This window comes from Gobio gobio, assembly GCF_949357685.1.
Source record: "Gobio gobio genome assembly, chromosome: 1".
Classification (NCBI taxonomy): domain Eukaryota; kingdom Metazoa; phylum Chordata; class Actinopteri; order Cypriniformes; family Gobionidae; genus Gobio; species Gobio gobio.
Genome location: NC_137097.1, coordinates 60,770,565 through 60,784,145, shown reverse-complemented (window position 1 = coordinate 60,784,145; position 13,581 = coordinate 60,770,565). Strand labels below are relative to the sequence as shown.

At 36.8% G+C, this 13,581-nt stretch overlaps 1 protein-coding gene across 4 annotated transcripts in view; it reads right to left on the bottom strand.

Moving 5' to 3' along the window:
* The window catches only part of ints1 (integrator complex subunit 1), a 43,203-nt gene that overhangs the window by 4,007 nt on the left and 25,615 nt on the right, over positions 1-13,581 (bottom strand). For 3 of the 4 annotated variants that reach the window (XM_079831304.1, XM_079831305.1, XM_079831307.1), the window contains 11 exons: positions 12,980-13,160; positions 11,485-11,608; positions 9,255-9,385; positions 9,085-9,172; positions 8,096-8,343; positions 5,181-5,310; positions 4,948-5,081; positions 3,633-3,825; positions 3,261-3,382; positions 1,745-1,854; positions 1,539-1,655 (listed from right to left, as the gene is read on the bottom strand). In XM_079831304.1, coding sequence (XP_079687430.1) covers positions 1,539-1,655; positions 1,745-1,854; positions 3,261-3,382; positions 3,633-3,825; positions 4,948-5,081; positions 5,181-5,310; positions 8,096-8,343; positions 9,085-9,172; positions 9,255-9,385; positions 11,485-11,608; positions 12,980-13,160 — 1,578 coding nt within the window. The remainder of the gene's footprint in view (positions 1-1,538; positions 1,656-1,744; positions 1,855-3,260; positions 3,383-3,632; positions 3,826-4,947; positions 5,082-5,180; positions 5,311-8,095; positions 8,344-9,084; positions 9,173-9,254; positions 9,386-11,484; positions 11,609-12,979; positions 13,161-13,581) is intronic. The other variant, XM_079831306.1, reaches the window with a different exon arrangement.

The following is a 13,581-nucleotide window of genomic DNA, read 5'->3' as shown; positions in this document are numbered from 1 at the left end:
AATTTGGTGCCTTCTAGACTGAGAAAAGACAGAAAATGTATTTTGTCTCATGTGGATGAAAGACAACAACCCCCAGAATGCACTTGCTTCGCTGCCCTACGAGGCCACTCCGTACACCGTCGTTTTGATCTTCATAGTAATACAATAATTTCGTTCAGTTAGAGAAACACCACAATTAAAAACTGAACGCGTCTTTTCAATAAAGTGTGAGTGAGCCGAACGAAAGTCACGGCACAGACGCAGCAGTGTCAGATTTCATTCCAGCTGAGCAGAGCTGAGGTAACGTTGAGCACCAGTCTGGCACGTTTTCAGATCGCATATGGAAGCTAAACTATAAACGTTCATTCCAGTTCTTCTGTGATAATATGCATTTTTGTAACAGAAATATTGACACTGTTTGGTTGAAAAGACTTTGTGAAGCGGTTTTCATGCACATGATATATGCTTTCTCTGAGTAATACAGATTTGAATATTCCGTTGTGATTTTGTCACAGGTTTAATAGACACAGGCAAATCGCTGTCATTTAGAAATGAGATTGCGTAGGTGTTTGAATTGAGACTGTGATCTTTTAACGATTAATTTATATTTTATTGATGTTATAATATTGATTGAATTGTAAAAAACAATAAGAAATGATTGCAAATAATGTATTTCAACTTCAACATTCTATCTATCCATCTGTCTGTCTGTCTGTCTATCTATCTATCTATCTATCTATCTATCTATCTATCTATCTATCTATCTATCTATCTATCTATCTATCTATCTATCTATCTATCTATCTATCTATCTATCTATCTATCTATCTATCTATCTATCTATCTATCTATCTATCTATCTATCTATCTATCTATCAAATAAATAAACTAATCTATCTATCTATCTATCTATCTATCTATCTATCTATCTATCTATCTATCTATCTATCTGTCTGTCTGTCTGTCTGTCTGTCTGTCTGTCTGTCTGTCTGTCTGTCTGTCTGTCTGTCTGTCTGTCTGTCTGTCTGTCTGTCTGTCTGTCTATCTATCAAATAAATAAACTAATCTATCTATCTATCTATCTATCTATCTATCTATCTATCTATCTATCTATCTATCTATCTATCTATCTATCTATCTATCTATCTATCTATCTATCTATCTATCTATCTATCTATCTATCTATCAAATAAATAAACAAATTTATCTATCTATCTGTCTGTCTGTCTGTCTGTCTGTCTGTCTGTCTGTCTGTCTATCTATCTATCTATCTATCTATCTATCTATCTATCTATCTATCTATCTATCTATCTATCTATCTATCTATCTATCTATCTATCTATCTATCTATCAAATAAATAAACAAATTTATCTATCTATCTATCTGTCTGTCTGTCTGTCTGTCTGTCTGTCTGTCTGTCTGTCTGTCTGTCTGTCTATCTATCTATCTATCTATCTATCTATCTATCTATCTATCTATCTATCTATCTATCTATCTATCTATCTATCTATCTATCTATCTATCTATCTATCTATCTAAACTTTTTTATTTATCTCACCCTCGATTGCTTCTCCTCTGGAGATCTTCTTCAGGCATTTAGTCATGTCGGCTGCAGTCAGAGGCATGGAGGCTGAGATGTTGACCAAAGCGAGGGAGCCTGAGGACGAATCCTCAGCTGAAACACAAAGAGTGAGAGACAGGCTTCGTGAAGATCATCTCACATGTTACTCTGTCTCCTGTGATGCGAGGTGTTGGAGCCCCTACCGTCTCTGTCCTCAGCAGAGCTCTCCGAGGTACCAGACTTCACAGGCAGAGTCAGTCCAGCGAGCAAAGACTTGAGCTGCACTAGGTCTGGATTCTCAGTGGATAGTCCCCTGAGAGAGAAAGAGAAAAAAAGAAGAAGAATTTTTTAGCACTGCGAGTAGGTTTGGGAATCGAAAATTATTCCACAATATCCTCGTAAACAGTATGTTTAGTCTTCAAGATCCACTTTCTGACAGAGCTTAGCTCCAACCTTGATCAAACTCACATGCCTGTAGCTTTCTAGTGCTGTGTCCCAATTCGCAAACTATCCATCCTAAATAGCATTCGAAATTAGAATTAGTATGTCTTAAATCGTGGTGTTGAAATACCCGGATGGTCTAGTTTTTCCAGTTAGAATCCGAAGTGCAGATCCGTGCACACTCTAGCAACTAAAATTGCCCACAACCCATTAGGCGTTGGACTAGGATTCGATTAGAACTACAAACACTAATAAAAAGTGTTTAAAAAAACTACAAACATGGCGAATATGTGAGTCAGACGGTTATTTAGAGAGGTTTAGATGGATGGAGAGGTTTTAAGGAGATTGAGTGATTAATAATCAGCATATAACCTAATTAAAAGATATTTATTCATAGTTATCAACATTATATTTTATATGCAACAGCATTGAAAACTTTTGTAAAAATGCGTTTGAACATTACTACTACATTACTACAACATTGCTACTACATTTCTCTCCGAAACGGTAGGAAATTCAATTAAATTGAATCTGGAGGATTTGAACTGTAACAAGACAATTGACAGGGCAGTTTAAACGGTGACAGGATGCAAGTAACTAGGCCACAGAGCTGTCGGTTAAAAAGGCAGTTATGACGAAGTAGTATGTCCCAAAGCTTGCCTACTCATCTGCAACACACTCAAAAGCATGTACTTTTTCTTCACAAAATGAGTACATACTTTTAGGGCGTAGTATAAAGTAAGAAAATTGGGATGCATAGTAATCCTAAATACCTTGATTAGCTTGTTCAAGTTTGTTTGAGCTAACCTCTGTAGGACTGTGGATCTCAAGGGCCAGAGTTGAGAAGCCCATAAAGTGAATGTAAACAGTTGGGAAAGAAAGCGCATGTGTATCAGTATATTAGATCTGTGCATTTGGTCTTAAAGTGACAGCAGCCTAATAAACCTGCTGTCTTCTGTGACCTTAATGTTAACCAAAGAACAAAGGAAATCTTGACTGAACAACTTTTGTAGCTTTGATAAGGATTCATCTATATTTGATTTATAAAAAGAAAACTATGCAGTGTTATTTTACATTTGATTACATTGATTTCTGTTCCTGGACTTTGTTCAGTCTGTTGCACTTTTGTGAAAAACCATAGACAAATTTTACTTGTGTAGTATTTACCCAAGAATCGGAATGGGAATCACTAAAAGTCTAACAATGAAAACCAAACCTAACTGTGAGTTTTTGATAATGCAGAAAAGAGTGATGCAACGAAAACAAAAAAACTCTTACTGTAGCACATCTGAGTGTTTCTGAAGGAAAGGCACAGCGGATGCTGCATCGTGGGTTATGTATTTTTGGATGAACTGCACAAATTTGTTTATGATCGGCATACGGGATGATCTTCTGAAGTTCTGCAAGAAGGTTACATGAAAATGCTGAAATAATATTCCCATAAGATTCTTTATAATTAGCTTGTACAGTTTCATTATAACAAACTAATATTAATTTAGGAGATAAGAAAGTTTGAGAGGTTTGCAATAGTGCTATTTTCCTTATCAAAAATTATTAAATGTCACTATGTATTTAACATAGTGGTGTGTTAAATATAAAATGTGATTAATGTGGTGGAGCATTGTACATTACAAGAGGAGGTCTTTATACCTGCAGTACTTTGATAAAGGACAGCAGACAGTCCTGCAGTGCCCTCTGGTGGTCAGAGTGGAAAACCAGTGGCTGGAGCAGCTCCAGGATAGCCAGAACATCACCGAAGAAGGTCAGATGGGTCTGCTGTCTGATCTCATGCAGGTTCAGATGGATGCGCCCATGCAGGAGTGCAGCGATCATGGACAGGTGTCTGAAAAACACAAACATAAACTCTAAGACAACGTGAAATTTAAACTAGCCCCATTTACTTCTTAATAAATTGATTTTATCGTAATATTATGTATTGCATAATCCATCAGTGCATGTTAAGCATGTGAAGAAAAAATAATTCACGTTTTAAGGCAATGTTTAAATTATTAATTTTTTTCATCAAAATGTAATCATTTTCACCGTTTCAGAAATGACTTTTCTACATGACCAAGGCTTTGCGAGCAGGGAAAATATTATTAATCAATAATATAATACTTTTCATGTCACATTCAAAATGTCAGTGGATACAAATCAAGCAATATCATTTCCAGTTATATAATATTGAGACACATTATGGAAGTTACATACATTTCGAATACAGTTGTTTTTTATATTCTCAAGTCCTTGAGATGTTACGTTAATATTTCAATAATTTAACAACACATTTGTATGTTCACGGTCCTCTGATGTCAGTTAAAGGTGCAGTATGTAATATTGACAGCTCTAGCGGTTGAAATGGGTACTGCAGTCCAAATTCTAAATATTAGAGAGTTGTTTCTCCTGAGGACACGCAAGAGGAATGAGCGCAATTGACAATGGAAGGCGACAAGCATTACACTGTTTGTATGTAGCTGAGTTTTAATATGCCTCTGATGCCGAGGCATTCTTAGGGCGGGTAGAATCTCTGACCCAGTTTGTTTGCTGGCTTCCAGGGCTGCAATACGCTGTGTTTTCCACCCACTGGCAACCCAGGGTGTCAAAATACTATTGGGTAAATTGGCAGTGGGCGGGATCACACAGACCAAAACAAAAACAGACATTTAGAATACCTGACTTAAACTGACAACTGTTTTTTGGAGAAAAAAGCATGTAAACTTAGCATGTTTCCTAAATCTCTGCAAATATAAGGATTTTGTATGCTTAAGTACAGTCAAAATTACACACAGCACCTTTAATGGTCACATGACATGCAGGTAAACAACAATAAAATCGAATCTTTTTAGTGTTCGATTGCTTTTATAATTATTTATTTTGATCTTACAGGTTTATGATTTAATTAATTAACCCTGTACTAGAGCATGTTTGATTCTTAAACTGAACAGAAAATTGTTGCATAGTAAACCTGAGTAGAAGCACCGGGTGAGATACGGCCAGTTTCCTGCAGGCCAGATTGGCATCAGACACGCGGCTCTCAGCTGATTTGGAGTCGCCTGTGTCAGCCAGCAGAGCGATGAGACGATGCACGAGAACATCCAGCTGAAGGTGCACATATACACACAGAAAATAAGTATTAATCTTTCAGCTGTTGTTAACTGGAAACTCGTGGCATGAGGTGTCTCAAGCGGCAGTGGTTACCTTGCAGGTGCTGCCATCTGCTGCCCCCTCAGCACTCAGGGTGGCTTCTGGTAGGCGGATGTGCTGGATGACCTCTGGGAAGTGCAGGTAGATCTGCAGCAGCAGCGTCTGACACCTCTTACTCATTATACTGGAAATGCCACATATACAGTCAAACCAAAGTGTATTCAGACACCTTCAACATTATCTCTCATTATCACAGTTTAGAAAGTTTAGAAAAATGGTAATAAACTATGACAAGAGTTAAACTGTGTCAGAACAAATTAATCTCGATAATGTCAGATAACTTTGATAGAAAGGTATGTAATGGATTACAATCCACCAATCAGCTGTTCAATTTAAGTAGACAATTAGATAATACACATTCATTTCAACCAATGACCAAGCAATGCTTAATTTTGTCTGTGGTGTAAAAGGGCGCATTAGCTAGGGTGACCATATTTTGGTCCTGGAAAACCAGGACACTCGGCCCGGTAAAGAGATACTCAAATGATACTTGAAGTTTACTCAAAGATTCCTTATTAATTTCAATACATTTAAAGTGTTCTTCCTCTATATGGATATAAAATTGTTATATTAGGGCCAGGACAGGACATGTCCTGGGAAAACAGGACAATTGGTCACCCTAGCATTAGCAAGTAAAGAAAAAACACTTAAGCAAAACAAGGTCAGGTCAAAGTGTAATTTTTTAAAATAAATTTTACTGGTAGTCCACTGTATCAACAATTTTTTGGGTATATGTCACAGTTTACTTTATTTTGCTATCCTCACTTACATAAATTACCCATAGTGTCCTGCACCCACTAGTAAAAAATTATATCTGGTGTTTGAATAATTTTTGGTTTGACTGTACATATACATATAACATACATAATAGCATGTCACAAAGCAGGAACACTTTCCAAATGAATTGTCATAATCGCTGTGTGTATTTTTTATATTGAATATTAATTATTATTATTATTATTATTATTGAAAACAATGTATTATGTACATAATAATTGTTTTGACTTTTTAACAACTATTATATTCCTTAATTAAATACCCAAAATGATGTTTATAATACTGAGAATAGCATGTCAGGACAGTATTTCAAAACTCAGAAAATTGCTTTATGCATACTTGCAGAATATTAATAATAGTATATAATAATGTTAGTATATTAATAATAATTGTATTGACAATGATGTATTAAATAAATAATAATTGAAAAAATTATTATTAAAAAAAATTAAAAGAAGCTAAATACTTGCTAAAGGTATTTTAAAGTCAACTACCTAGAAGAAACACTATGAAGTGTAAGAAGAGAGGGATTAACATGGAGAAAAACTAGAAAAACAGCCAGTATCAATAACAGACTTTGTTACCAACAGAAGGAACAATTCATAACTGCTTGTCCAATCAAGCAAAGGCCTTCTTACCGACAACTTTGCTGCTTAATTGTGGTTTATGCCAGCTAATCCGCTGTTGTGCTCACATGCAACAGATACGGAGAGAATGCCAAACAAACACACGACCGTTTATCCCACCAAACACGCTCTTTACATGCCGGTATTACTCGAGCCCATCCTCGGCCATAAGACTGCTTAGCTAGACTTAAAACATTGTATTTGTGGGAGTAATTTTTTGTCTGACCTTGTCTAAAGTTTTCTCCCCCTCATTAAGGGGGTTTAATAACCAAAGGCAAATTCAAGAAAGGAAGGGGGGCTGCCACCACAAAGAGCCCCGGTCTGATCTCTCTGACAGCCCCAGTCTGAGCTGCGACTCACAACAGAAGCCAAAGGAAGAGCTGGAGCCTTAATCCTCACGCATTCATTATACTACACTGAGCTCTCTCGAAGATCACAGCGCTGAAAGACTTCAGCTGTCTCTCATTTCACACCACAAGAACTAATTACAGCTCCATTCGTTATTGTGCCTGATGTAGTGCATTTCTGTTGTAAGCAAAGCAATGGCACGGTATCACACACATTTATCAGCCTCTTTAAGGGGGCTTTTAAAGAAGAAGTTCAGTGCTTTGTGATGGTGGTGAGGGTGGCAGAGTGTTTGGTAACTTGGTACGAAACCTGACCTGTCTGACACTGTTGTCCTTGCTGTTTCGGGGGGCTTTTACATCCATTTTGTCATAGATCACTGGGAACATTGTCAGAGCAGAAGGAAGAATGTGCATGTGGCTTCAGTCATGCGTCCTTCACAAAGATGGATCTACTTGATTCTTGAGTCCAGTTTTCAGCTCTGGCTAAAACCTGGTGCTTAAGACAGAGACCTGGAGAGGCCTACAACCCACTGTGAAATTTGGTGAATTAATTGTGATGATCTGGGGGTTCTTCGGTAAGACCGGAATCGGGCTCATCCGTCTTTTATGAAGTACGCATGTCTCAAAGGTTATCCACGAAGAAAAATGTCTTCTGCTCTGACAATGTTCCCCAACTCGAGGGAATGTTTTTTACCCCCACAGGACAACACTTGGACAAAGATGTGGATGGAGAGCCACCAGATCAAGACCCTGTCATGGCCAGCCCAATCTCCAGCCCTGAGCCCCACTGAAAACCTCTGGAATGTGATCGAGAGGATGGACACAAGGTCACAAACCATCAAGCTGCATGAATTTTTGTACCAGGAGTGTTATAAAGTTGCTCAACAGCAATGTGGCTGACGGGTAGAGAGCATGCAAAGAAGCTTGAAAGCTATGACTGGAAATCAGGGTTATTCCACCAAATATTGATTTCTGAACTTAAAATATTAGTATTGTGTCGTTCAGAAACTTGTTTTCTTTGCATTATTTGACATGATATTTTTACCAGTTGTCATTTTCTGCAAATAAATGGGTTTTTGGGTTCATTTTGGACGAAATGTTGTCAGTAGTTCTAAGAATAAAACAAACGTGTAAATATATATATAAATAAAGGATATACCTGTCTCCCCACTTTTTAACACAGCTGATGAGGTACTCAGAGACTTTCTTTACATTGTCCAGATCTGAGTGGAGACAGCTGTGCAGGAGGGGCAAGCGGGACTGGAGAAGAGAGCAGGAGACCTGGTCCAGCGCGCTCTTGGAGGTGGCTGAGTCACGGCAGCTGAGCTCTGACTCAGACAGGATGAGGTCCACCAGACTAATGAGCTCCTCAGAACACAGCTTCAACACAAACTGCTCGGTGCGCTTCTGCAGACACACAAAACACCATCTTACACACTCACAGCCAATATAAACTGATACAAATATACAATCTGTAGCCAGACATTATGGTTTCAGACCTTTGGATCACTACAAATTCTGAAAAACAAACTGGTTAACAATACAACTAGTCTTAAAGGGGCCATAGTCTATATTTCTTATACCAAAACAGTCATTTAGTTTGACTTGACCGTTGTCTACTCTCCAGCTGGTCCTTAAAATAAAACAGGCTGTTTATGCTACTGTCCCTTTAAGAGGTTTTTAATAATAATTGTAATAATTCCCTAATTTTTGTTTCCAATGATGTGTCGTTTATGCTTATTTATAGCGATTGCATTCCCAAGAGAAACTTCTAGCAGATCACAATTTAAAGTCAATACCAGATAAATTACATTCCTAGCTTTTTCTAGAGTGTGGAAACCCTAACCCTGTTATGGTTGTCTAAACCAGGGGGTTTCAATCTTTTAGATGCCATGGACCACCAAATATGATCATCCCTGTGTGATTAATAACTATTAAACAATATCACATTTTTATTTTATTTATTTGAATCGAATTATTATTATTTTTTACAGTTTTTCACTTTTCAACGGACCTCGTGTCACTCCCCTGCAGCCCCCTTGGAGCAGTTTGAAAACCCCTGGTCTAAACTAGCTGCATGTGAAAGGAGAGAGTGTTGATATGTAAATATATTCACTAATTTTGATGTAATATTAACTGTGATCAAACCTGAGGAGTTTTCTGATCTCGCCCTTGCCAGATGCGGGGAATGTGACTGCAGGCCCACAGGAAGTCCAGAGCTGAGGTTGGGTCCAGTCTGGAGACCAGAAGAAACGGAGTGACACACGACGGAGGTGTGAGAACAAAAAGAGGGAAGTGTTTTTGACAAAGCCGCTCACCTCTGGTCTCTGTGTTTGTTGAGCAGAGAGCTGATGCACTGATGTAAGGTGCTCCAGTTGGACTGGTGCGTAAGGAGGGCCAACAGGTACGGCCTGTAGGAGGGGGCCACACTCACACCGCTGCTTTTAGCCTGAGACAGACAATGAGAAAGTCACACTGATCTTACATAAACAAGCAATGGATTGCAACAGAAATCGTCCACTGTTTCGGTTTCCTAGGATCCAGAAGTATTTCTCCCATTCACTTTGTCTGTATGCATTTGGAATACCATAAAGCAAAAAAAAGCAAAACAAAACATTTGTTTTAAAGCTAAATATCTCAATGTTTGGAAAAAAAAGGACAAGACTTATATTAATGTACTTATGAGCAGTGTTGGGGAAAGTAGTGCATTACAACATTGCGTCTCCCAAAAAATGCGACTAATTATGTTTTTACGTAATTATGTTGTAATTATTTAATACTTTTCATAGAAAGTAACGTGTTGTGTTACTTTTGCGTTACTTTTTCTCAACTGGCTGAGGCTCGCTCTCTTCCAGGGTTTAGTTTTTTACACAGTAATACATTCAACACACACCTTCATTAGCTTTTAAAAACACATTTAGAATATTTTTATATTCATGACAAATAGAGCTATCTACTAGTGTTGTAGTACTCGAGACCGCCGGTCTAGGTCTCATTTTTTGACAGTCTTGGTCTTGTCTCAGTCTCGGTCTCGACCACATTTGTACTTGGTCTAGTCTTGATCTCCGACTAAGAGGACTCGAGATTTTGTTTCAAGACCACGACTGCTGGTATATTACTAAATTGCCAGTACGTTGACTTATTTATTTATTAACATCATTAATGTGATTGGACGTAAAACTTTCTGCTTCAGATGCTATCAACAACAAATTTCTAATTTGATTTATTCATTGTGCCGATTCAGACATTAACTAGTTTGTGTCAAATGTCACCAAAAACGTATACAAATGCTCACAAAATTCAAGATATTGTTGCAAACAGTTCTTGTATAAGATCTGGATTTATAACACGTGATATAATTAACCAATATCGCAAGAGCAAGAGAGCTGTTTTCACAAATTTGAGCATGACTGCAAAACATAATATTGCTTTAACAAACATTCAATATCTTTTATTTTTTATTTTTTTTAAACAATATCCTCAACATTATTTATGCATTTGAAACCAATTCACCAATTCAGATGCATCTTCTCTATCACCTCTGTTGCGCAAAGATGAATTTTGTTGTTAATGATTTCATTTGATTGGTAACAGCTCTATATAGTGTCTTATTCTAATTATATTTATTATAAGTCATTTCTCAGGTGTTAATGTAAATTTAAGGAGTGCTGGTCTGGTCTTTGTCTTGACTCAGTCTCACCCTGACTTGGTCCTGGTCTTTTCTTGGTCTCAACACACATTGGTCTTGGTCTCGGATTAGGTGGTCTTGACTACATTATTACTATCTACGCCAAACAAATCTCTGAACATTACGGGTTATATTAGCTACTGTTCAACTCTTTTTATTGAAAGTTGAAAGTGTTTAGTTAATTTTGTACTTTTTGTCTGTTCCTGCACATACATGAGTGCACAAGTCTAAGTGTCTACATTATGGAGACAAGAGAGAATTTAAATTCAGTAGATTAAAAAAATGTTTTAAGCAAATTAATTAAACCAAAAAGTAATGTCCAATTGTGCTCAAACTCAATTTTTTTTTTTTTTTTTTTGTGCGTTTGTTTGTGGTCTGTCTAAATATTGCTATGTATAACTGTATTTTTGTTTATTTGATTATTTTGTGATGGTTGTGATGTATTTTAGGACCCCCTCGAAAACGAGATGGTGCATCTCAAGGGGTTTATCCTAATAAATAAATTTGAATATAAATGTTAATGTGTAAATGTATAAATTAATGTATTCGTTTACTTTTTACAAGAAAAAAAGTAATCTGATTTCGTACTGTGCATTACTTGTAATGGTTTACCCCCAAATACTGCTTATGAGAGAATGAATAAACTACTTGTGCCATAAAACATTGAAATTATTTATGTAATTGAACTAGCCTGTATTTTATATTTAAGAAGAAAAAAAAGAGGAATATTAGCTGTACGCTTATTATTTTCTGATTTCTCTAACAGAGAGGAAGACGTTTACATGCTTTTCCCTCATATGTACGTATCTAAATTTGTAGCCACACCCACATTATCAGTTTAGAGAGAGAAACTATTTTACCTTGTTCTGAGCAAAAAGCAGCTTCTGCTGAAGATCTGAACACACAGAGGTCACCTCTGGATCAAGCAACTCCAGCCAGTCGACCAAAAGCCCTGAACATGAGCCAGGCTTCTTTGACTCAGTGCTGCCAGGGAGGACACAAACCCGTCATCAACCCAGAAAATACACAAATTTCCAGCAAATAAATAATACACTAATTAAGTCTACCATTTAAATGTTTTGTTAATGATTTTTTATGTTTTGTAAAGAAGTCTCCTCTGCTCACCAAGAATGCATTTATTTGATACAGAAAATTACCCCAAAAGAAAACCGTAATATTATGAAATTGTATTACAATTAATAATAACTTTTCAATTTGAATACATTATAAAATGTAATTTATTCCTGTGAAGGCAAAGCTACATTTTCAGCATCATTACTCCAGTCTTCAGTGTCACATGATCCTCCAGAAATCATTCTAATATGATGATTTGATGCTCAAGAAACATTTCTTAATATTATGTGTGTGTTGAAAAATTATTGTGTTGAAAACAGTTGTTCTGCTTAATATTTTTGTGGAAACCCTGATACACTACCATTCAAAAGTTTGTGATAAGTAAGATTTAAATATTATATTATATTATATTATATTATATTATATTATATTATATTATATTATATTATATTATATTATATTATATTATATTATATTATATACACAATACTTTTATTCAGCAAGGATGCATTAAACTGATCAAAAGTGTCAGTAAAGATATTTGTTTTATAGATTTCAATTTCAAATAAATGCTGTTCTTTTGACCTTGAAGAATGTGCCACTGTTTCCACAAACATATTAAGCACTTTTAATATTTGAACAATAATACTAATTGATTGATAATTATTGGGCAACAAATTAGCATATTAGAATGATTTCTGAAGGATGGAAAAATGATGCTGAAAATCCACTTTGCCATCACAGGAATAAATTATATTTTAAAATAGAAAATATTTCAAATTGAAATAATATTTCACAATATTACTGTTTACTTTTGTTGATAAAATAAATGCAGCCTTGGTGAGCACAAGACACTTGTTTAAAAAAAGAAAACATCAATTATTCCAAACTTGCGGCCGGTAGTATACTTACATATGTTATGATCTTGATTATGTTATGAACTTGAAATGTTATGAACGGGATTTTTCCCCCCAGTATAATATGGGTTAAAGGAACACATTTCTGGTTTGCTGTTAATGAAGGGGTACTTGAGGCTTTACAAAATCCCCCCAAAAAGTTGTGAAACACTACTTTACATCATGGAGTCACTACGCATGATGCATATTTGGTCTCACTGTGACTTACTATGGTAACTTTTGCTGTTCGACAGGGATAAAAACAAAAAGTGTTAGCCCAATTTTAATCCTTTTATTTTTCCTTCCCCACCTAGAAACAGTATCACCAGCACACAGTAAGGAAATCTGTGATGAGGCAGCGTAGAGTGACTCATGGTGCGCTTACATTTTGGAATCCACCTCTATTTTCACCCCTCGTTCCTCTGTTTCCTGTAGCAGCAGAGAGATCACCATGGCAACGGGGCCCGCTGTGTTTCCTGGGGTTCCGTTCTCCGTACCAATGGTCATAAGAAGGGACAACAGCTCCTCTAGATATGGAGACTTCACCTCCATGAGGCCCTGCAACACTAAGGCACACAAGGTTTTTGTTTTATAACATCCGCAGTCCGTGAAACACACACAGGTCCAAAAAAATAAATAACCCATTGCAGCCAATCCCACATCGCAAAAATGAGAACTACCACACGCTTTGCTTCTAAGTAACCCTGTGTCTCTAGGACTTCAGCCTCACCACACTAACTTTCGTGTTTGGAGCCATCGCTGGACGTAAACAAGCCCTGGAGTGGATGTGTGGCCCTGTGTGAGGTTGTTTTTGTTTTGGTGAGGTTGTTATCATGAAGAGAAATATTAAGGACAGCATGAGTGGTGATGCTGGTGCATGAGTCAAACGCTGCCCTCCGGAGAGACTGACTAATGCTGGCAAACACTTCAACCCCAACACACAGAAACTTAACTGCCTGTAACTGCCTCTAACTCCTTTGGACCCTA